Source organism: Amphiprion ocellaris, chromosome 1 (assembly GCF_022539595.1).
Source record: "Amphiprion ocellaris isolate individual 3 ecotype Okinawa chromosome 1, ASM2253959v1, whole genome shotgun sequence".
Lineage (NCBI taxonomy): Eukaryota > Metazoa > Chordata > Actinopteri > Pomacentridae > Amphiprion > Amphiprion ocellaris.
The window spans coordinates 2,476,466-2,500,013 of record NC_072766.1 but is presented as its reverse complement, the minus strand read 5'-3'; the positions used below and the strand labels follow the sequence as shown (position 1 = coordinate 2,500,013).

The window sequence follows — 23,548 nt, the reverse complement described above, 5'->3', positions numbered from 1 at the left end:
ATTGACATTGCAATTAGAAAATAGAAGCAATGAAAAATAAAAAATGCTGTTGATTAAAAAGGCCACTTCTGTCATTGAGAAGTGGCGTATTTTGGTTTTAAAAGACATTGAACAAAAATTTGTACATTTTTTCTTACAGTTCAGCCTCCAAAAATGAAAATCTGTAGTTATGTGGTAAAATTTTGTAAAATAAACATATCATGTTTTCCCCCAGTATCTTTTAGCTCTACAAACAACTCAAATTTTATGTTGTCAAGCTCAGTATTTATTTTTTTTACATGCACCAAGCAAATATTTCTGTGCTTGAATTTGTTGTCATTATTTCAGCAGTGTCCAGTTCCAGTATAAGACAGTAAATCAGGGAGACAGACTGACATCACATTGACATCATGATCAGTAACTGCATATGTCATATGTTACTATCATCGTCTTTGCTGGTCTTAAAAGTTGCAGTACAGTGAAGAGGTTCAAATTCAGACCATTTAAATGCTGTAAGTAAAAAGAAAATCATCAAAAGCATCATAGCTAGAAAACATTTCTCACCCATGCATAGTTTAGACTAGTTTTATTACAATGGTGCAAAAAGTTGTATCATTGTGTACCATTAAAACCTGTTCTGATCCCTGATGTGATAATACCCATCAGCTCTTCTTTGTGACAACTCCAGTGGCGACTCCTGCTTGCTAACAGCCCTATTATTAACTAGTGCATAAACAGATTCCCAAACAAATACACACACACCAGCATGCCCATGTGAGATATTTACGTGACCCATGTATGTAATGGCTAGGTGCCATTTTGGCGCCTTTGTCTCCATGCTAGGCCGAGCAGCTTTCGTAAGTTGACACCTACTTCTTCAGATGACATGTCATGCGGAGGAGGTCTTTTTGCATGTTTGTGGATATCAATGTTGCTCTGTTAACGCCAGTCTGGCAGCGGACGGTAACACGAGCCTGCAAGGAGCTGATGCAGTGTGTAAATTAAACGGGTGCCCTTGTGCCTCTTCTTCCTTTCCCTGGGTGACTGTGTCTGTACCTTTTTCCCCTCATGTTTGATGTTTCATGAAAGAGAAAGTTGTGCTTCTGAAGTGTTTGCTGTGTGGGTATTAGTGGAGGTGAAGAGGCTGTATAGTTGTAGTTTTTGGTGGTGCTGCGTCTGCGACGGTTGATTGTAAAAAGGCTGACATCTAACCTTGCTACCATGCAGCACACACCACCCTCTTTAGATGGATGGGTTAACAGCAGCCTTTGGCCCAGTGGTGTCCTTTGAGGGTCAGTGCCAAGACCACTTTAAATGTGCAAATCATAATCCCCCTCTGACATTAATATTTTCAGATGGAGGCAAACAGGGAGAATGGTGGGGGGTGGCAGTGTAAGCAAGGTCTTTTTGGCTGGCCTTGTTTCATGCAGGCAGTGGTGATAGACATTAAAGCCATTACTCATGGTGCAGGCATGTCCAGAATGTATTCTTAGCCCCTGTCTTCCTATCAGTCACTACAGAAAGGTTGGAGGGTCAAAAAATAAAGAGGTAACCAGTCTACAGGGCTGTCTGCACCGCTGCTGTTTACCAGGGAGGGGGTGATATTTTAAACCCGGGAGAGCTCACATATTTACCCCACTGAGCCTGACTGACCTTGCCATTTGGTGGGGTGAAGAAGCTGGAGACCACTGACGGAGCACAGAAGAGGCAGAGAGGAGTCCTGTAGTTACTGCTTGATAAGCAAGCAGCGTGCAGCTTTTAGAAAGCAGTGCAGCAAGCAAAAAGAATACCAAACCAGAAGAAGACTGAGTTCAGGAAAAGGTGTAAGGATAAAGTCGGGAGCAGAGAAAGCGGCGTTTGGGGGAGGTGCGAGGTAGCCAAGCTGAGCTGACTTCCCCCCTGAGGAGGAGTTGCAGTTGCCGGCCAGGGCAGGTCCCGGTGCTGGCAGGGCTGGTCCTACTGCTTCTCCACCTCCATTCCTTTCTCCTCTCTTACTCCTCCTTCTCCTCCCTTTAGCCATCAACCAAGCTGCTGTGCAGTGATGAACTTGCAGGCAGAGCTCATGAGCAACAGAGGAATGCTTAGAAAATCTGGCCAAATGAACTTCTGTGGCTCCAGTGAGGGAGACTCCCGAGGTTGAACCTTCAGTAGAAGGAGCTCCACTGCAGTACAGACTCTCACCCTTCGTCTCCTCATCCATTTTTGTTGCACTCACTGGTTGAGTGCATGGAGAGACTGAGGGGTATTTTTTATGTATTTCGTTTTTCTCTTTTTTGTTTTGCTTTTGTAAACCGGAACAGTGGCAACTTTTTCAGTAGCACGGTGCAAGGACCAGCTGCACTCACCCAAGATGAGCCGCTGGCTGAAATGCACCTCCATGCACTTTGTAGGTATTCTTTATCAGCAATTTCACTTTGTCATCAAAAGCTAATTTTACAGTTCTGTATTAATTATTGTTTCCTCTATACTTATTATTTCATGGACAAGGTGAATTACCTTTTAGCTTTAACAAAGTGCTAATGTGGTGAAAGAATTCTTCCTGAGGCATCGGACAATTACTATTGACTGATCTGTTTGGTGACTCTTTAATTGCTTCACACCTACATTGTACATGCTGTCAAAATGATGTATATGTAATATTATTATCTGTTTGATTTCATTTCATTGCTGTTGTGTGCATGCAAATTGGTTGTGCTTGAACCTCAGTTAAGACTACAATGTGCTCGTGTTCTCTTCAGTTTGACCTCCTGTATAAATCATTATGCTTAAATGTGCTTCTCAGAAGTCTAAAGGGTTTGTTGTTCCCATGCTTTGTAGCCATCACTCATACGGGGGATTTAGTGGTACTGCAGGACTGCACATTCTTAGCATGTTCTGTATTAACTTCTATTCTAGTCTATTATTGTAGTAGAAAGGGAACAGTGACACAGACATCATATGTGTTTATAGCTAGAAATGAAATGAACACATTTGTATTGATTGAACAGATGGAATCAATAGAAACCAAATGATAAGAAATACTCTTACCTCAAAGTTAAATATTGATTTTACTGTTTGGTTTAGGAGAAACTGTCAGATGCTCTGTATGTCTGATAGTTGAATGTCATCCTTGTCAGAACACAGACTGGAACAAGTACGATGATCGGCTGATGAAGGCGGTGGAACGTGGAGAGGTGGACAAGGTAGCTGCTGTTCTCAGCAAGAAGGGCATCATCCCCACCAAGCTCGATGTGGAAGGACGCTCTGCGTGAGTAAACACCGACACACACGTCTAAATACAGACACACACACACACACACACACACATCCATGCCCAGTAAGTGGACACATGCAGTCAGAGAAATGGGATTTTCTGCATCACACTTTGAGCAGGTCAGACAGTATTTGTAGTACAGTGAACTGAACATGTGCAGAGCATATGTTAGTAAAACATGTATGTTTACATGCACAATTGTTTGTTTTCTCTTCACTGTTACTATTAGTTTGTCTTTCTGAATATTTGCAAATGCAAAAGCCATGAGCATGAACAATTCCAAACATTGCAGTGGTCCCTCCACCACATGACACTCCTGACCCCCTTTCCTAGATAGAGCATCTTTAGATGGGAATTCCTTTGTAATTAGATCACTCTTACTTAAAAATACTTTTATGCATTACCTCCTTTTATTACATAAATGCCATGTGTCCCTGCATGAACCTTAGGGGTCTAAATGTGAATGAAAGCCACTGCAGTTGCATATTATTATGTCTCCATTTTTATATTCAGAAAGTTCCCTTGTAGTGTCCGTCTGACTCGAGGTCAGTGTGGGAGTTGGTTTGAAGAATGTTTGTGGTAACGAAAGGCTTGACCACATTGGCCAGAGGTTGTTTATGCTGTCCTCACAGGAAATGACTCCCTGGAAAGTCAGATTAGATCCACTGTGGTGTTCACAACACCAAGTAATACATTTAGGCCCAGCTGCAGGCCATTATCAGGATCAGTTGGCAGCTTGAAGGACTGTGTTTTGTACGGTAGGATTTCTCAGTGGGAGCCTGAGGTTTTTGGGGATTGTACTTTTCAAACAATTGGATTTACACCCCTCACAAGGTTTAGACAGAAAGGAAGGACAGGAAGATATGAAAGGTGTGGGGAAAGCCTCGGTCAGTGTAACAGAAACATGAACAAGGAATCCCTGATCTTGTGTCTCATTGGGACCTTTATTGGGGTCCTATTAATGATCATATGGCCGGGCCTTGAAAAACAATGAACTGAGCTGTTTAAAAAAGGTTTTTACTTTGTTTTCTTCCTAAATTTAACCAGATTCTAACGCCAGCATTTCGGGAGGCCAGGCGTCCCCACTTTAATCCCAGATATATGAAGAAGTCACCAGCTTGTGCTGGATGTTTATTTTGACAAAGGCTTTGTTAAACCATAAAACTGTGGAGCGCCAGATCCCAGAAGCAAAGGTGCAGAGTATTTTCAGCAGTGTGTGAAATTCCCTTGTGGCACCGTTGCATATAGCAGTGATTGTGTACATGCATGCATGTGAATAAACAGAATTATACACGCAACGTGATAAATGCCTGCTCTCATAATAAGGTGCTAGAATTTGTCAGAACTAAATCCAGAACCATGGCTGCCAGTGAGAGAGCTCCGGTTGTCGTACCCAAACACAGGCTCTTCCTGTTGTATTGTCCTGAGGGGCACACTGGTCACAACTAGTTACCACTAACATCAGCTTGACTGAATATTTGGGAAAAGAGGTCATGCTTCAGCCATGTCTACCCAAAACAAAAGTGAACCACAATCACAACTCAGCATTTCTGCTTATAGTTCAGTGGGCCACACACAGACAACATGTGTCTGTGGCATCCTGGCCTTTGCAAAAGCCAACGTAGGAATGCTGAATGGTGATTCCTTGTAATCATGGACCTCTGTGGGGAAGCTAATTACAAACTGTTACCCCCAGTATATCATTGGGTGTGCCCCGGATTAGCCTCGCTGTGTTCGGCTAACGAATTCAGCTCTAACTATTGCTCCCAGCTGAGTAAACAGTTTACATCTCTGCCGTGGCATTAGCAGGATCCCAGTGAGGTAAGCCCACCCGTCACCCTGCTCATTCTGTGCAGTAGTGATAGCTAGCTGACAATGGCTTAGCGGTGAGAGAAGTCCACATGACGGCACGCCACTCGAGACGGTGACTCGCTCGGCCCTGCAGCATGAAACGCTGAGTGAAGACGCTGCTGTGTGCCCGTTGTTTGGCAGGATTAGCGGGAATGAATTTTGCGCTCAAATGTCTTTTAAGAATAACAAAGCAAGCTGTTAGTTTCACAGTTGGAGCTTCATGATGTTGAGCTTAATCTAATGACCGACTGAGAACAGACTGAAATTACGTGTTTTTTTTTTTTTTTTTTTAATACTTCAAATGGCAATTAGGTTTTTGTGGACTTTATTTAGAATACTCAAAAAAACACTTGAAGTCTTTATCAACTTGCATTTCCTAACTGCCAGATAATCTCTGTCATTACTGTTGTCATCGTACAAAAATCAACCAACAGAAGATTTGGATCTTGCTCAAGACATATAATTTATCCCAGTCAGTCGACGACAGACATGATACTGAAATATTTAGCATTTCTACACTGCTGTAACTTACAGCTGTACACATTTATGTTACTGACCTTTGCCTGACATTTGGTATTGATGTAGCAGACAGTTAACAGAGGCTTATTTTCAAAAAGCACTCCTGCAGAATTGGGTGAGAAACCACTGTGGGTTCATCATGCACGACCAGTTTCTAAACCAGGGGTGTTAAAGTCATTTAACACCCCTGGTTCAGGTTCCACATTCAGCCCAGTTTGATCTCAAGTGGGCCGAACCAGTAAAATCACAGCATAATAACCTGTAAATAACTCCAGTTTTTCCCTTTGGTTTAGTGCAAAAAAGTTCACATATAAGGAATTATCTTTTTTTTTTTTTTTTAACAAAATATCACAAACAACTGGAAATTTCTGAAGAAAAATACATTCAATTTCAACAACATTCAGCCTCAGTTTATCATTTCCAAATTACAACTTCCAGATCACAGAGTGTCTACAAAGGAACACAACATTTAGTCTCAGGTGTCTGGAACTGAACCATATAGTGTTTTACTTTATGATCAAAATGACAAGTCAGATTAAAAAAAGGCAAAAAACAACAAAAGCAAGACAAAATATTACAGAAATGAGGCTCAAAATGGCAAAAATCTGAAACAAAATGACAAAAAATGCGAGAAACAGAATGACCAGAAATGAGACAAATGACATGAAACAACACAAAAAAGAGACAAAAAATGATAAAGTTAAGACAAATGGTACAAAACAAAACAAAAAGAGATAAAAAATTAGATTAAAAAATTACAAAATCATAAAAAAATGGACAAACAGCAAAAATAAGACAAAAAATGACAAAAGCGAGAAACGAAACGACAAAAACATTGACAAACAACACAAGCAACACAAAAAAAACACAAAATGAGAAAAACAATACACAAAACAGCAAATAAAGCAAAACACAAAATGACAAAAACAAGACAAAAAACACAAGCGACACGAAAAGAAAACACAAAACAAAAACGAGAAACAAAATGACAAAATCATGAGACAAACAACAAAAGCCAGACAAACAACAAGCCAAAATAGTACAAAAATGAGACACAAAATGAAAAACGAAGAATGAACAATCTAGTATTTTCCTTAATGATTAAAACAACTTGTCATGATCTAGAAATTATTATAAATTTATAGTTGTAAAAATTTACAATCTGCAGTTAGTGTCTTCTCTGGAATTTTTACACTTTCAGGGCCAGATTGGACCCTCTGGAGTACCGGTTTTGGTCCGCGGGCCACATGTTGGACACCCCTGTTATAAACATACATAGTCTCAGATTCAATAATAATTAAACTGAGTAATACAGCCTTCAGAGTTAGACTGGTGACCACACAATACAGTCGACTTTCTAGCTTAGAGATAATCAATGTTGTGGTTTCTCTTAAAACAAAGTTCAGCAATGATTGATTAAACCTGACAGGAAAACCTTCCAGATTAGTAGATAGAACCCAGTTAATGTGTAAAATATGAGGGTGGACAAAACAGTACAGATTCTAGTGGAGCTGTAAGGCAGCATAAATAGTCATCAGTGTCAGAACAAAGAAGTATCTGAAGCATTGCGGCCGCTGTGTTTTGACTGTGGTGCCCTCAGAGAGAAACTTCATCACATATGGTTCAGCTACCAGCGTGCACTGTCCGTTTACTCTTCCATTTCTACCGGTTTAAAAATAGCAGCCATATCCTGTAGACAGTCAGCCTGAAAGTTGCCCAAGGAGCAGGTGTGAAGATGAAATGACAGCGCTGAATGTGCTCTTTTAATGCCAGACCCATTAGTCTCTAACCATGTTTCTGTGCTCTCCAGAAGGGTAGACTCTATACGTCATCACCGAGTCAAGTCTTTGTTTTTGGTCGGTGTCTGACATTTTTTAAGATGGATTTTTGGCATTTTCTGCCTTTATTTGAAATGTGGTGAAAGAGAGCAGGGGAATGACAAACAGCAAAGGTTTGGCCAGGCGGGATTAGATCTTCAGCTGAAAGGACATTTTAGCCCTTCTGGTATTTGGCCTCATCACCCAGCTGTCAGCCGCCAGCAGGAGACATTTTGCTGTTTTGTTGGTGTCACTGATTTTTAGTTGCCAGTCCTGTATGTGCTCACCTCAGTTAAGTTGTTGATGCAGAGCAATCACCTAACAACCTGTCTTATTTTCAGTCTGAAGCATTTTAATAGCTGTCAGTTCTACTCACTGTCAGGCATCATTCCTGAACCCTCCTGCTGTCTTCATTTATGGGCACCAAAAAATATTGTTTCCTTGTCTGAAAAAAAGCCAAAAATTCTGCAAAAAAATTCCCCAAATTTCTGAAAATTTGCAAAACCTTCAGGAAGAAAATTCCAATAATTCCTTAAAAGTTTTATTTTAAAAATCTCCAAATTTGGCAAGAAAATTGTTGTAAATATTTTCAAAAAATGAGTAAAAATCTTCTAAAAAATCCTAAAAATATCTAAAATGATTCCATATATATCAATAAAACTTGTAATATTTTCTTTAAGAACATTCACATAAAAATCAACCAAAATCCAGCGGAATTCGCTGGATTTTAGTTGATTTTTTTTGTGAATGAAATATTTTTAACATTTCTTTTTTCCACCAAAAAATGTTCAAAGATTTCCCAAAAATGTTAATAATGTGGACATCAGAAGTTTCACTGTGAAAATATATATTTTTTCCCACATTTTCAAACTTTAAAACGGATAAATTTCGACCTGCAGGACGACACGATGGTTAAATGAACCCTTATTTAATTTCCAATTATATCATTTTGTTCTTGGTCAGAAGTGCTCCTTCAGTGACCTCATGGAAAACGCTGTGGCTCATGAACTTGGCGCGTCACACCGCTTATATCCCTCTAACTTGGATAGCTCCGGGCTGCTTCCTGTCTGCAGTTTGCTCCTGAGGTCAGGACCCTCCACGGCTCCCCGGAGGAGCAGCATCTTCTGGCCATCAACACGGCTTTTAATACCCACACCAGTGTTGAGGTGACAGCCTAGCTGTCTCCTTGGCAGATACCTCGGGGTTAGTGTATAAACAGGTTCATGCAGCTTGTTGGGTGACAGACTGAGATTAGTTTGTACACAAGTGCTTTGCGGACCTTCATGGCGAGTAGAAGAAGCAGAGCTGCTGTGGGTTGAATCAGAGAAGTGGAAGAAATGTTTCCAATCATAGATAGATAGATAGATAGATAGATAGATAGATAGATAGATAGATAGATAGATAGATAGATAGATAGATAGATAGATACTTTATTAATCCCGAGGGAAATTCAAGTGTTCAGCAGCTTACATACAACAACATAAAATAACAAAAAGGCAGGTTAATCACATTAACCCTCCTGTTGTCTTCATTTACGGGCACCAAAAAATATTGTTCTCTTGTCTGAAAAAAATCCCAAAATTCTGCAAAAAAATTCCCCAAATTTATTTAAAAAATTGCAAAATCTTCAGGAAGAAAATTCCAAAAATTCCTTAAAAGTTTCCCTTAAAAGTTTTATTTTTAAAAAAATCCCCAAATTTGGCAAGAAATAAAAATGTAAAAAATAAAATAAATAAAAATTGTACAGATTTTTAAAAAAGTGAATAAAAATATTCAAAAAAAATCCTAAAAATATCTAAAATGATTACATATATATCAGTAAAAGTTCTATTTTTTTCTTTAAGAATATTCAGAAAAAATCAACCAAAATCCAGTGAAATTCGCTGGATTTTGTCTCTTTTTTTTTTTTTTTTTTTTTTTTTTAAACATTTCTTTTTTTCCACCAAAAAATTTTCAAAAATTTCCCGACAGTATTGGAAGTTTTCAATGTGGAAATATGTATTTTTTTCCCACATGTTCAAACTTTAAAACGGGTCAATTTGACCTGCATGGCGACACGAAGGTTAATATTACAGGTTAGTATATACTCAGTAGGCTATTAACAAGGGGATGTGCAGATTTTGTGGCAATTAAACATTATAAAAAACATTTAGAAAATATTTACATTTCAACTTTTAATCTACTACCTGCTTTGCGGCTGTCAGTGGAATCACAGGATCCTCATTAGCAAATGAAATTTGCTCATTTACCATGAAAATGTTAATATACACGCTTCATTCCCATTCTGGGTATTTTATAGACTCCTAATCCATGCTACCTTGAAAGTTTCAGGCATTAGCTACAGTTCAAAGTTTTAAATTAATTATTTAATTGTTAAATTCCTTCCATGCTGGCCATTTAATTTCTAATTCTTCAACTTGAAGTCTTAATATCGACATACACTGGAAAAAATGACCCTCTCAAAACAAGAAAAAAACTAATTCCAAGGAACTTTTACCTTGAAATAAGTGAAAAAATCTGCCAATAGAACAAGTGAAAATGGCTTGGTCAGATTTCTTGAAATAAGATGTGATATTTAGAATATTGAGATCTTAAAATTAGCTGAGAAAACTTATTTTAAGCTCTATTTTACCAGGAATGTCAAGCTGAGGTGTCTTAAAATAAGCCAGCTAAAAAAAAAAAAGCAATTTTCACTCAAAAATAGATTTTTGCTTTTAGGTAACCCCCTTTGAGATGCATTAAACTTATTTGAGTTTTCTTGTAAAATTGAACTCAAAACAAGATAATTTCAAGATTGTTTGACTTAACAAGATATTTAAGATGCATTGTCTTAAAACAAGTCCGTCCATCTGCTGAAATGTCTCTTGTTAAGAGAATTTATCTTAAATCAAGTGGGATGAGATGTTTTGACAAAAAAAAGACAAATAGACTTGGTAAGATTTTGAGTTTTTGCAATGCAATATTCTCTAAATTTGAACTGTGCCAAATGTGGCTCCTTCACTGCCATAAAATAATGGAGTACACAATAAGTAAAAAATTAAAACATGTTGTATTTGTGCAGCTGTTTACTGCAGGTAATCTGTATCTTTTTTTTTTTTTTTTTTTACATTTGATCGTGCTCACATGCACATCAAAGCTGATGATGTGGGGAGATGATGTTTGTGTAGCTCGTGGTTGTCATGGACTCCTTACAAACTCTGAAGGTCTTTGCTCTTTGCTTCAGAATGCTGATCTTGCAGCTCTCCAGGAGCCAGGCGTCCGTTTGCAGCCGCTCTCTTGTCCTTAAGTTTCACCCTCTCCCCCCTTCTCTTTACACCCTATCACGTTTTCACTTGCCCTTCTCAACTCTGCGCTGTCTACACTTTGCCATGCCAATCCGTCTCTTGCCCTGTCCTTCTTTCCGGTCTTAATTTTTCTCCGTCCCTTTTATTTCCAGGTTTCATTTGGCTGCGACACGAGGACACGTCGACTGTCTCAATCTCATCCTGGGACACAATGTTGACGTCACTGCAAGCGATGCCACCGGTGAGTTCAGATTGGATGAAGGAAATGTCCTGGAGGTCCATTTGCATTCTGCTGAGTGTCTAATCCAGGGGTGTCCAACATGCGGCCCGCGGGCCAAAAGCGGTCCTCCAGAGGGTCCAATCCAGCCCTCAAAGTGTAAAAATCCCAGAGAAGACATTAACTGCAGATTGTAAATTAGTAAAACTAGAAATTTAAAATCATTTCTAGACCATGACAAGTTGTTTTGGTCATAAAGTAACATACTAGATTGTTCATTGTTCTTTTGTCATTTTGTGTCTCATTTTTGTAATATTTTGTCTTGTTTTTGTTGTCTTTTTTATCTGACTTTTATCGTTTGTCTCATGTTTTTGTCATTTTGTCTCTCGTTTTTGTCGTTTTGCATTTACCTTTTTGTCTCGTTTGTGTTTTGTGTCTTATTTTTGTCATTTTGTGTTTCGCTTTATTTGTTGTTTTGTGTATTGTTTTTCTCATTTTGTGGGGTTTTTTTGTCCTGCTTGTGGTGTTTGTCTATTTTTCAGCCGTTTTGTTTTGTTTTTTTTTTCATTTTTGTCTCAATTTTTTCTTGTTTTTGTCCATTTTTTTGTCGTTTTGTAACTTTTTTTAATCATTTTTTTTAATCTCTTTTTTGTTTCATGTCATTTGTCTAATTTTTTGTCATTTTGTGTCTCATTTTTGTAATATTTTGTCTTGTTTTGTTGGGTTTTTTTGTCTGGTTTTAGTTGTTTTGATCATAAAGTGAACTACTATATCATTCAGTTCCAGATAGCTGTGACTAAATGTTGTGTTCCTTTGTAGACACTCTGTGATCTGGAAGTTGTAATGTGGAAATGATAAACTGAGGCTGAATGTTGCTGAAATGTATCTTATTTTTCTTCATAAATTTCAGGTTGTTCATAATGTTTTGTAAAAAGATAATTCCTTAAATGTGAACATTTTCAGAATGTACTTTTTTTGCACTAAAAACAGAGGAACCATTAGGAGTTGTGGTTATTTATATGTTATTATGCTGTGATTTTACTGGTCCGGCCCACTGGAGATCAAATTGGAATGAATGTGGAACCCGAACTAAAATGAGTTTGACACCCCTGGTCTAATCTTTTGCCAATTATATGTTGGTAGACTTAATAGTAAAAAACTAAACTGTTTTATAGCATGATGCAATTCAACAACACCCCAAACGTTCAACAGTTGTCTTGTTTTATGGAAGGTGATGATGATGTGTTTGGCAGAAAACTGGGCTTATTAGTGGTAGCATGTTAATTTACTCCAGAGTGCTGCTGAGCATCAAACGTGTTCATTTTCTTCATTATGACAGCTTAAAGTAAGATGTGAAATTAGGCTGAATAATGAGCAGCAATATTGAGCTGATCCATCCTTGCTTTCACAGCCAGCTTGAACAAAAGATTCTCTTTCAAGTCCTTTTAACCTTTAATCAGCAGCGGTAATGGCAATACAGATTTCAGTAATTGCTTTTTGACTTGTTATATTTCCAGGCGAAAATAACCTTAATGCAGTTTTGACTATCTGCAATTCTAATTAATTATGTCTGCCACTCAGTTCTCACAAGTCCAAATAGTAATTATTGAAATCAGCATGTCATTTGACTGGTGGCAGTGTTTATTGTCGATATGATTTAATTGTAGCTTGTAAGAATGTAGCTTCAGGTTCGAGTGCAACTAGTGACAAATAAATTTGTACTAGTACCAATTATATTGAAGATAAGAGACAAGATAGAACTTTCATCCCAAAGAATAATCTTATGTCTATGTATATATGTGTGCAGTTTCTTTTATAAATAGTTAGAATTAAGTTTCAGATGGCAAAAAAAATCTTTGATATCTATAATCAAACTAAAGATTTCTGTGAATCAGTTTTAACTAGTTGAAATAACATTTTTAACTACTAAAAATCACATGTTGACATGTTAAAATGGCATTATGACATGATGAAATGTCATTTCCACAATTAAAAACTAAACTGCTTCCAGTCAGCCTCATTTATTTATATTTTAGACGCTACAGTTGCTGCTACTGCATTCATAAAGTGTCTGACCTTCCTGGTCTAATGTGACAAAATAAACACATTTTACTTTTATCTGAGTCAGTTTTCAGTAGAATTTATCACTTGGCCACATTTTGAATGACATGCATTTCCATTAGAACTGCATGACTAACAAGTGACTCATTAGTTTTCCTTGCTTATTCATAGTACCTGATGGAGTCCTTTACTGTACAAACACATTTATGTCAAGCTGTGACTCAACAATGAGGGATTATTGCACATTGAGGCACATTGGCCCTAAATAATACAAACCTGCAAACCCCTGATGATGAATGTAAGTCATATTTTAAATTGCTGAAATGATTGTTTTTCAGGTAAAAACGCCCTTCATCTGGCCTCCAGACACGGACATTCTCTGTGTGTGCAGAAACTCCTGCAGGTAAAGTGCAGCTGATCCCTGCAGAGGGGAAAATAAATGACAATATAATGTCTCTTAACCCTCCTGTTGTCCTCATTTATGAGCAACAAAAAATATTGTTCCCTCATCTGAAAAATAATCCAAAAATTCAGCAAAAAAATTCCCCAAATTTCTAAAAATTGCCAAAATTTTCAGGAAGGAAATTCCAATAATTCCTTGAAAGTTTATTTTAAAAAGTCCCCCAATTTGGCAAGAAAATTCTTGCAAATATTTACAAAAAATGAGTAAAAATCTTCCAAAAATATCTAAAGTAATTCCATATATATCAGTAAAACTTCTAATACTTTCTTTAAGAACATTCACAAAAAACCCCAACCAAAATCCAGCGAAATTCGCTGGATTTTGGTTGATTTTTTTGTGTGAATGTTCTTAAGAAACATTTTTAATATTTCTTTTTTTCCATCAAAAATGTTCAAAAATTTCCCAAAAATGTTGAAAATGTGGACATCAGAAGTTTCACTGTGAACATATTTTTTTTCCCCCCACATTTTCAAACTTTAAAACGAGTCAATTTTGACCCGCAAGACGACACAATGGTTATAGAAACATTTTTTTTTAGCATTTTTTTTCCACCAAAAAATGTTCAAAACTTTCCCAAAAAATGTTGAAAATGTGGAAGTTTTCACTTTTTTTCCCCACATTTTCAAACTTTAAAACGGGTCAGTTTGACCAGCAGGACGGCACGAGGGTTAATGATGGTTGCCACTTTGTGCCTTGTTTCTGCTGCTGATGTAAAGTTGATATTTATTTTTGTGTCGTAGAGCCGCTAGCCAGTTGAAGCAGAGCCCCCTTAAATAATCGTCGGCTGCTGAGCCCGCTCCATATCGGTCAACAGTAGGCCCTGTTGAGTCACCGTGCCCCACTGAGGATTTCTGTGTTTACAATGAGGGGGCCATCGCTGTAATATTGTACTCTCATAGTGTCGTAGCCCACCCCCCTCCAACCCCCCGGCTCCACCTCTCACGTGATCTAATGGAGGTCGCGGCTGTTGGCAGGAGGTTGTCGGCAGTGTTGACAAGCCTGCCCTCCTGCAAACCTGCCGTCCATTCTTAGTACCGTCATCACACCAGACATAGCAGCTGGACGCCACCACCTCTACTATCTCCCTCCATCAGCCCAAACCCTCAAGGTATAGGGTATCCCCCCTCCCCTCCATGCTCCGCTGTCAGCTCCCGTTGCCGTTCTCACACCCCCCGTCTTCACTATGTCATTTGAGCGTGCTGCTAATTTTTGGCCCTTGTTGCTAGAGAGAGTTGGGTTTTTATAGTGGGGGGCTCAGAGCTGGCTGGCTAGCTTACCCAGCAACATCAGGGCCCTGTTAGCATTGAGTCCTCAAGGCTTTCATAGCGGGCCCTCATCACCACCGTGGTGCAGTGGCGGGTGTCCGACCGGCTGACTGACTGTGTAGAGATGTCACAGGGATATCAGCACAGCGCCGCTTAGCCTAATATGACCTGCCTGCTGGTGGCTGGCAGGTTCCACTGCCTAGTATTGGAATTAAATGCAATATGATGACGTTTTCCTCCACAACTACAGCACTGAAACGAAGTCAGTTTGTATACTTACCGTATTTTTCAGACTATAAGTCGCGCCAGTCAAAAAATGCATCATGAAGAAGAAAAAAAACATATGTAACTTCATCTTTCACATGGATGACTTTTTAGAGCTTTGAAAAATGATACTTTGCCATGATACTCTAAAATACACTAAAAGTTTGCCAAACAATGCTTATGTTTTTTAACAGCACAACTGTCCGGTTGGAAACGTGGACCTACAAGGGAGAACGGCTCTGCATGACGCTGGTAAGACTCTACTCCACTTTACTAGGACTAGATGTAGTAACTGTAACATAGTGCTCAGTATACATCCCAAACTTACGCTTTCCTAATCTAATCTAGTCCCGATTCTGCTGTATTTAGATACTATATACCCCACTCCAGGTTTTTTCTATCATAAACTCATAAAACTCAGAAATGGTTGAAGGTCCCTTCAAACCTGTCCTGATTTAGTAAGAAATTGTCCGAAATGACAAAAAAAATTCTGAAAGGACTCAAAAAATGACTCAAAATTGGTCCGATATAACTTGAAACAGTCTGAAATTACTCAAAACCGGTCCAAATAACTTTAAATCCGACCAGATTTGCTAAAAAATTGTCTGAAATGACAAATAAAGTCTAAAAGTATTTGAAAACTGTTAAAAATGACTCCGATTTTTGCCGAAATGATTAAAAACTGGTTCAAAACGACTTGAAACTAGTCCAGATTTAGAAAAATGGTCTGAAATAACTTAGAATCTGTGCACTTTTGGCACTCCCTAAAGACATTTTTCGCCGGGACCAAAATAAAATCACCAGTGTTAAAATGTTAATTATTGAAAATAAAAATATTTGAATGTATTTTTGCCCAGGTTTGCTAATGGAGTTTTGTTTGGTCTTTGTTTCATTCAAATGCTTAGAAATGACAAGAAGGTCAGTCAGGCAAAGAGTTTTCTGCCCTAGAACTGGCAGTTTTCTACTCCAGTACCATACAAAAAGGTGATCTACTGTATGTTTGTTATTGAGGCCATGGTGGGTGATGCATAAAAAAATATAAAGATGTTATAGTACTCAATCAATTAACAATTATCTGTAAATAACCATTTCTTTTGCTTGCTTGCCAGATTTTTATGCAGCAGAAAACCACTTCTAGATGTGATAATAAAAATATATTAATATAGGGCTGGGCGATAAATCGATTTTATCGATTAAGTCGAGTTTGTACTTAATGTCGATTTGTTTTAATTCATCAACATCCGCCACCAACGCCTTCCCGCTGGGCTCCCGTAGTTCAGAGTGCTCCCCCCTCCCCCCCTCCCCTCCGCGCTTGATACACAAACAACATGGCGGCAAGCGGTGCAGATCTAAAGGCTCGTGTCCACTAGATGCTATTTTCCCGCACGGCAACGCACACATCTGAAAATCACACGGACGGCGGGTGGTCACTAGCGGACCACAACATGGTCACATGACAGCGCTGACCAACAGCAGGCCGCTATGTGGTCACATGACCGAGCTTTCAGCTGGAAAATGGATAAACACAGCGGCTCGGCCGCAGATTTTCCCTTTTATTTCAAAAACATGTCAGTGAAAAGTATTTCTGAAAGCATTTGAAGCGAGAAATAATCTGTGCAGCAGCTGAATCTGTCCTCGTTTTAGGTCACTGACGCCTAGTTTAGAAGTTCGAGGACAGTTTCACGATGCGTGGAATCTCCGCACGCAGCATCCAATTTGCATAAAGTCTACTTTATGCAAATGAGCTGCGGCCCTGTCCAGGTAAACACACCGGATCACAGCTGCAAACGCACCGCAACCGGACCAGCATGCCACATGCAGCGCTTCCAGCTGTGATCCGGTGTGTTTACCTGGAGGGCTGCAGCTCATTTGCATAAAGTAGACTGGACTCCTGCATGAGGAGATTAGGTAGGGGGTAAAAAAGAAACGGATAAATCGTGAATCGGGATTTTTTGTGAAAAAATCAGAGATTTTTTTATTTTTTTTAGGCCATATCGCCCAGCCCTATATTAATATGAAGCAGTCTCAAAATTTGCTGCAAGAAAGTGAATTTTCAGTTTGTTGACTGTAAAACATTCAGCAATAACTATGCAATTGGGAGTTTCATGGATGTTTAATTCAAAATTCAAATCAAGCCAGTGGAAAAACCAGCAATTGATGAGGCCTAGAAAGAATTGCAAAACTAATTTTTTTCTTGTTGGAATGAGAGAAACCAAATGGTGTGAAATAATTCTAGTTTTCTGTGTGTTTTTCTCCACAGTCATGGCCGGCTGCCCCTCCAGTGTGAAGCTGCTCTGTGATAGTGGGGCTTCTGTCAACGCCATTGATTTTGTGAGAATTAATCTCACCCCTCATTTCACACAATGTGCTAAAGCAACCCTGGCGATTTTTCCCATGAGTGTAGTTGTCATTGTAGAAAAGCAGAGCTGTCGGTTTGCTCCTTAAAGGCTGTTAACCCCATCAATAGAAAACATTACCTGCATGTCAGATCAGCACAAACATGTATTCTGTAGTCTGGAGTCCTTTATTCATTCACTGGGTTTTTTGTCTCATTTTTGTCATTCATTTTTTTTGTTGCTTTGTAACTTGTCTAATTTTTTGTCTCTTTTTGATTTATTTTGTGTCTTTGTCTCATTTTTTTGACGTTTTGTGTCTCATTTTCACAATGTTTTGTCTTGTTTTTGTTTTTTGTCTTTTCTTGTCTGACTTTCGTCTCGTGTTTTTATCGTTTTCTCATTTTTGCACTGTAAAAACTCTAAATCCTACCAAGTCTATTTGTCTTATTTTTAGTCAAAATGTCTCATCCCACTTGATTTAAGATAAATTCACTTAACAAGAGACATTTCAGCAGATGGAGGGACTTGTTTTAAGACAATGCATCTTAAATATCTTGTTAAGTCAAACAATCTTGAAATTATCTTGTTTTGAGTTGAATTTTACAAGAAAACTCAAAATAAGTTTAATACATCTGAAATTAGGAGGTTACATGAAAGCAAAAATCTATTTTTGAGTGAAAATTTTTTTTTAGCATATCTGGCTTATTTTAAGACACCTAAGCTTAACAATCCTGGTAAAATAGAGCTTAAAATAAGTTTTCCCAGCTAATTTTAAGATGTCTATATTCTAAATATTATATCTTATTTCAAGAAATCTTACCAAGACATTTTTCACTTGTTCTATTGGCAGATTTTTTTCACTTATTTCAAGGTAACAGTTCCTTGAAATAAGGTTTTTTCTTGTTTTGAGAGGAGCATTTTTTCCACTGTGTCTTTTTATGTTTCCTTTTCGTCTTGCTTGTGTTTTTTGTCCTATTTTTGTCATTTTGTGTTTTGCTTTATTCATTTTTTTGTCGCTTTGTAACATTTTGTTAAATTTGTTCTCTCTTTTTTGATTTGTTTTGTGTCGTATGTCAAGTTTTGTTGTCGTTTTGTGTCTAATTTTTGTAATATTTTGTCTTGTTTTTGTTCACTTTTGTCGTTCGCCATGTTTTTGTCATTTTCTCGTTTTTGTCCTTTTTGTCTTGCTTGTTTTTTTTGTCTTATTTTTGTCATGTTTTTTGCTTTGTTCATTGTTTTGCGTGCCGTTTTGTGTTTTTCACTTAATGAGCGCTGTCTACATTCTGGAGCACTGTGAGCGCTTTATGTCTCAGAGGAAAAGATTTTTTGGACAGTATAGGACTGTAATAGGTTACAACCTTTTGGTTTTTGTGGAGTGTTGTGTATTTGTGTATTCATGTGTATGTGTTTGGTATTTCTTCAGGATGGCAGGACTCCTTTGGTGCTGGCAACCCAGATGTGTCATCCACGTATTTGTCAGCTGCTGCTGGAGCGAGGGGCTGATTTCACCGTCCGGGACAAACAAAACAAGTAGGAGACAGAAGCCGTCATGATGTTTGGTGGGATTTGTTAGTTTAACCCTCGTGTCGTCCTGCGGGTCAAAACTGAACCGATTTAAAGTTTGAAAATGTGGGGAAAAAATAATATTTTCACAGTGAAACTTCTGATGTCCACATTTTCAACATTTTGGGGAAATCTTTGAAAATTTTTTGGTGGAAAAAACGAAATGTTAAAAATGTTCTTAAGAAAATATTAGAAGTTTTACTGATATATATGGAATCACTTTAGATATTTTTAGGGTTTTTTGGAAGATTTTTACTCATTTTTTGAAAATATGTACAAGAATTTTCTTGCCAAATTTGAGGGATTTTTTCTAAATAAAACTTTTAAAGAATTATTGGAATTTCCTTCCTGAAGGTTTTGCAAATTTTCAGAAATTTGGGGAATTTCTTTGCAGATTTTTTTGAGACAAGGAAACAATATTTTTTGGTGCCCGTAAATGAGGACAACAGGAAGGTTAAATAACTGAAACACACAATAGGAGGCTTTGGATAGAGTGCATAGGTTGATAACTTAAATAAGTCATTTACTCCCTGTGACTCTGACAATCAAGCAAGCTATAGGAGACAAGTCAGAGCACTCAATTAACATATATAATAAAAATCATAATAAATTAAATGAATAATTGACTAGATTAGCATACATAACAAGAAAAGAACTAGGCAATTTAAAAATTATTAAAGATTAAGATTGAGGGTTAAAATTAGAAATTAAAAATCAAAAAAGTCAGAGAATTAAGAAATTACAGAGATGACATCACACCGAAGAACCAGGCAGCTAAAAGTAAAATAAAAACCAGAGAGAACATCTAAAATAAACAGGACATATTACAAAATAAAACACTAAAACTGAATAAAGCTAAAAGTAAACCTCACATAAAAGCAAGTCTGTAAAAGCGGGTTTTAAGAAGTGATTTAAATGAAGATTTGGGACATTATTAGTTGCAGATAATTTGGTAAAGACAGTGCTAGCTGTTAGCATTGAGCCAAAATTTATTCCTGAAAGCCCTCATAGCTTACATCACAACTATGGACTATACAAACTTTTTAACGAAACCAGAATTAGACAGATGGCAAATGCAAGTAAGATTAGAAATCAGAGAATCAGAGCAGTTCTATCACTGTAAGTTTTTAAAGGACGTTTGTATCTTTGTTTTTTAATATGAAATCTTGAGTCACCATAAGTCAGCTGGGATAGACTCCACCCCCCTCCCGTAACCCTAATGAGGATTAAGTAATGTAAAGATAATGAATAGATGTTCACTGCTAAACTGAAAAACACTTAATTAGCTAGTCGTTAGCTGTTGGCTACCTGGTGTTTGCATACACACGAATCAGTGCTAAACAGTTTCATTTCAGACCAAAATGAAAGCTCTGCTGTGCTTCTGGCTTCAGAAATTTTGAGAAATGTAGTTTGTGTGTATGCTATGGCACTGCTTAAGCCATTAGAAGAGCTTTGCTGCTGAAAAGTGCTTCAGTTCAGAAACCAGCTGTGTTAGCACCACACTGCTGAAAAATGACGTTAAACTGGTCCTGATGCTGCTGTCCAGTACTGCTACACTCAGCGGTAGAACAATACACGGAATTCCTGACTTAGGAGTGAACCTTGCAGTAAAGTCATGATTTTGTGCTCCGTCTTTTAAAATGTAAAAACAAACAGCTTTATGTGGCAACAGAAACAGAGCAAATCATCCCAGTTCTCCCACCATGGCACTGAATTAGTCAGCAGCGGTTCAGCTAAATACATGTTGAAATGTTTTGTTCTGACAGCCTCACATTCAATGACAGGGCTGTTCCAAAGCTAGTTTGTGCACGTTCACGCTCACAGGCTGTTTCTGCTGTCTCTGTCAGGACGGCGCTGATTCTGGGCTGTGAGTTCGGCTGCAAGGACGCGGTGGAGGTGCTGCTGAAGAGCGGCGCTGACGTGAAATCAGCTGACGGCTTGGGTCACGACGCGTTTCACTACGCTCGACTCAGCAAGAACCCGGAGCTTGTTGCTGTTGTCAGAAGTTACCTGGACAAAGCTACAAGAGGTCAGAAGGCAGAAAAACACTAGAGACAGAACATTCATAAATCCTTTCGATCAGGGGTGTCCACCATGAGGCCCGTGGGCAAAAAGCAGTCCTCCAGAGGGTCCAATCCGGTCCTCAAAGTGTAAAAATTACAGAGACGACATTAACTGCAGATTATAAATTAGTAAAACTATAAATTTAAGATAATTTCTAGACCGTGACAAGTTGTTTTGATCATAAAGTAAAATACTAGATTGCTGTCACATTTTTTTTTTTTTTTTTAATATTTTGTCTTGTTTTTGTTGTTTTTTGTCTTTTTTTGTTGTTTGTCTCATGTTTTTTGTTGTTTTGTGTTTCCTTTTTGTCTCCCGTGTTTTTGTCTTATTTTTGTCATTTTGCATTTTGCTTTATTTGTTGTTTTGTGCATCATTTTTGTTGTTTTGTGGGTGTTTTTGTCTGGCTTGGGTTTGTTTAGTTTTTGTCATTTTGTTTCTCACTGTTGTCATTTTTTGTCTTGTTTGTCATTTATGTAATTCTTTGTCTTGTTTTTGTCGTTTGTCCATTTTTTTTGTCACTTCGTAACTTTTTTGTCAATTTTTTTCTCTTTTTTGTTATTTTGTGTCTCGTTTTTTGTAAAATTTTGTCTTGTTTTTGTTGTTTTTTGTCTTTTTTTGTCTGACTTTTGTCGTTTTGATCATAAAGTAGAATCCTACATGGTTCATTTCCAGATAGCTGTGATTAAATGTGTTTCTTTGTAGACACTCTGAGATCTATAAGTTGTAATGTTTAATGATAAACTGAGGCTGAACGTTGTTGAAACTGAATTTATTTTTGTTTAAGAAATTTCAGGCTGTTCGCGATGTTTTGTAAAAAGATAATTCCTTGAATTTAGACTTTTTCAGAACATAGTTTTTGCACTAAAACAAAAGAAAAAATTGGAGTTGTGGTCATTTATAGGTTATTATGCTGTGATTTTACTGATCTAGTTCACTTGAGATCAAGTTGGGCTGAATGTGGAACCTGAACTAAGATGAGTTGGACTTCTCTGGTTTAGGCCTTTGTTTGACCTAAATACATGAAGAGTATATTTATCATAACTATTGATAGCAACAATGGCTTTTGATTTCCACTGGTTTGTTTACATATATTTGCACTGCTGAATGTGAAATTATTGTCAGAGATGAATGTAATTATCATGGCCAACGATTTTCATTGTTTTCTTTATGTCAGTAAGTGTTTTCCAGCAGTTTGCAGTTTTAAGATTTCATTTGTCTCATTTATCAGTTATATTTTGGTTTGTTTTTGTCCTTCTTGGGTCCATTCTTTGTTTTCTTTGTCACATCTTGCTTACAAACAGTAAGAGAAATGACATTTCAATGTGCTGTTTTCTCATTTTGTTGCAGATAAAGAGGCTGCAAAGATTGAGCAGTGGAAGCGTCAGGTAATGCTGCTGTTTCCAGTTTCATCCATTAAACCACACCTATAATGAAAAGCATATTTTAATCTCCACACCGCTTTGCAGACATACGTTAGAGAACCTTCATTAGTACAAGTAGCTTGAACGGAATAACAATGGAATGACATTTTGTTTCCAAAATCATTTTGTTAAAGATGACAATGGTCACAGTCGCTTGCACCTCAAAGCGATTGTTGACATCAGTTATTTCTGTCCTTTCATTACCAACCTTCAGAAGGACACAGTAAAGCCAGTCTTGTCAAACCCTCTTCTACTGGGTTTTCTCTCTGCTGCTCCACATTTCACATCAATTACTTTTGACTTGGTGTTGTTTTTCTCAGCCTTTCCTACTTCAGTCTATATGCTGCTGCTCACCCGTACATGACTGCCACCTAGTGGTTCAAAATGTAAACAAGTCTTTCAAACACGACTAAAAAAGATCTTCTCTTCTCCTCAGCATTCAGTGGAGAGAACAGAAGCAGCTGAGGCTAACAGAAGGGATCAGATCATACATGTAAGTGCTGTTTAATTCAGCCTCCCTCTTTTACACAAACATGCTTTTATTTTGGTTGACAAAGACATTTTTGCACTATTAGAGATTGACGCAAAATCAGAATGAATCACCAAGACATCCTAATCCATTAACTCTTGATGCATTTAGTGTTTTTAGCCTTCAGTGAATAGAGTTTGATGGGTTTGATTTGTGCTTCAGGACCTGGAAAGGCAGAACGACACCCTTCAGGAGGGTCTCAGGAAATACCACCAGGAGCAGAAAGCTCTGCTGGATAAGGTCAACATGCTCCAGCAGCAGCTCACACAGGTAAATCCAGGTTAATACGCTCCAGCAAGAACGTAGGTGTTAGACTAAACAGTTCAGTAAAGCCCTCCAAGCTTGGGGCTTGTTTTATTTAGTACACATTGTCAGTATATGCAGATATCATAATAAAAGCTCAGTTGAATCGAGCTGTCTTGGCGTAATATCATAGTCTCAGATTCTGCTGAGATAAAATGTGATTTAGGAAATGTGTAATAATTTTCCAACCTGGGGTGTTTCTTCCAGAGGTCTCAGAGCAGGTTGCTTATGTAAAAGATTGATGACTGACTTTCCTCATTGTTAGCTGCCAGAACAATTATCCTTCACAGGAGAACAAGGAAATTAAATTAAATTAACTTCGTTGACATTTTTGTCAATTATTAATCCCTTAATTGACT

General features: G+C 37.8%; 1 protein-coding gene across 2 annotated transcripts in view; it reads left to right on the top strand.

Annotated features, from left to right (window-relative positions):
* The window catches only part of uacab (uveal autoantigen with coiled-coil domains and ankyrin repeats b), a 61,098-nt gene that overhangs the window by 27,897 nt on the left and 9,653 nt on the right, over window positions 1–23,548 (top strand). Inside the window, exons 1-11 of one of the 2 annotated variants that reach the window (XM_023264860.3) lie at window positions 2,225–2,365; window positions 3,096–3,226; window positions 10,856–10,944; window positions 13,320–13,384; window positions 15,168–15,225; window positions 17,234–17,304; window positions 18,733–18,839; window positions 20,720–20,901; window positions 22,284–22,321; window positions 22,794–22,850; window positions 23,049–23,156. In XM_023264860.3, the coding sequence (XP_023120628.2) occupies window positions 2,330–2,365; window positions 3,096–3,226; window positions 10,856–10,944; window positions 13,320–13,384; window positions 15,168–15,225; window positions 17,234–17,304; window positions 18,733–18,839; window positions 20,720–20,901; window positions 22,284–22,321; window positions 22,794–22,850; window positions 23,049–23,156 (942 nt within the window). In that variant the 5' untranslated portion in view covers window positions 2,225–2,329. Of the gene's footprint in view, window positions 1–2,224; window positions 2,366–3,095; window positions 3,227–10,855; window positions 10,945–13,319; window positions 13,385–15,167; window positions 15,226–17,233; window positions 17,305–18,732; window positions 18,840–20,719; window positions 20,902–22,283; window positions 22,322–22,793; window positions 22,851–23,048; window positions 23,157–23,548 lie in introns of those variants that run through there. The other variant, XM_023264781.3, reaches the window with a different exon arrangement.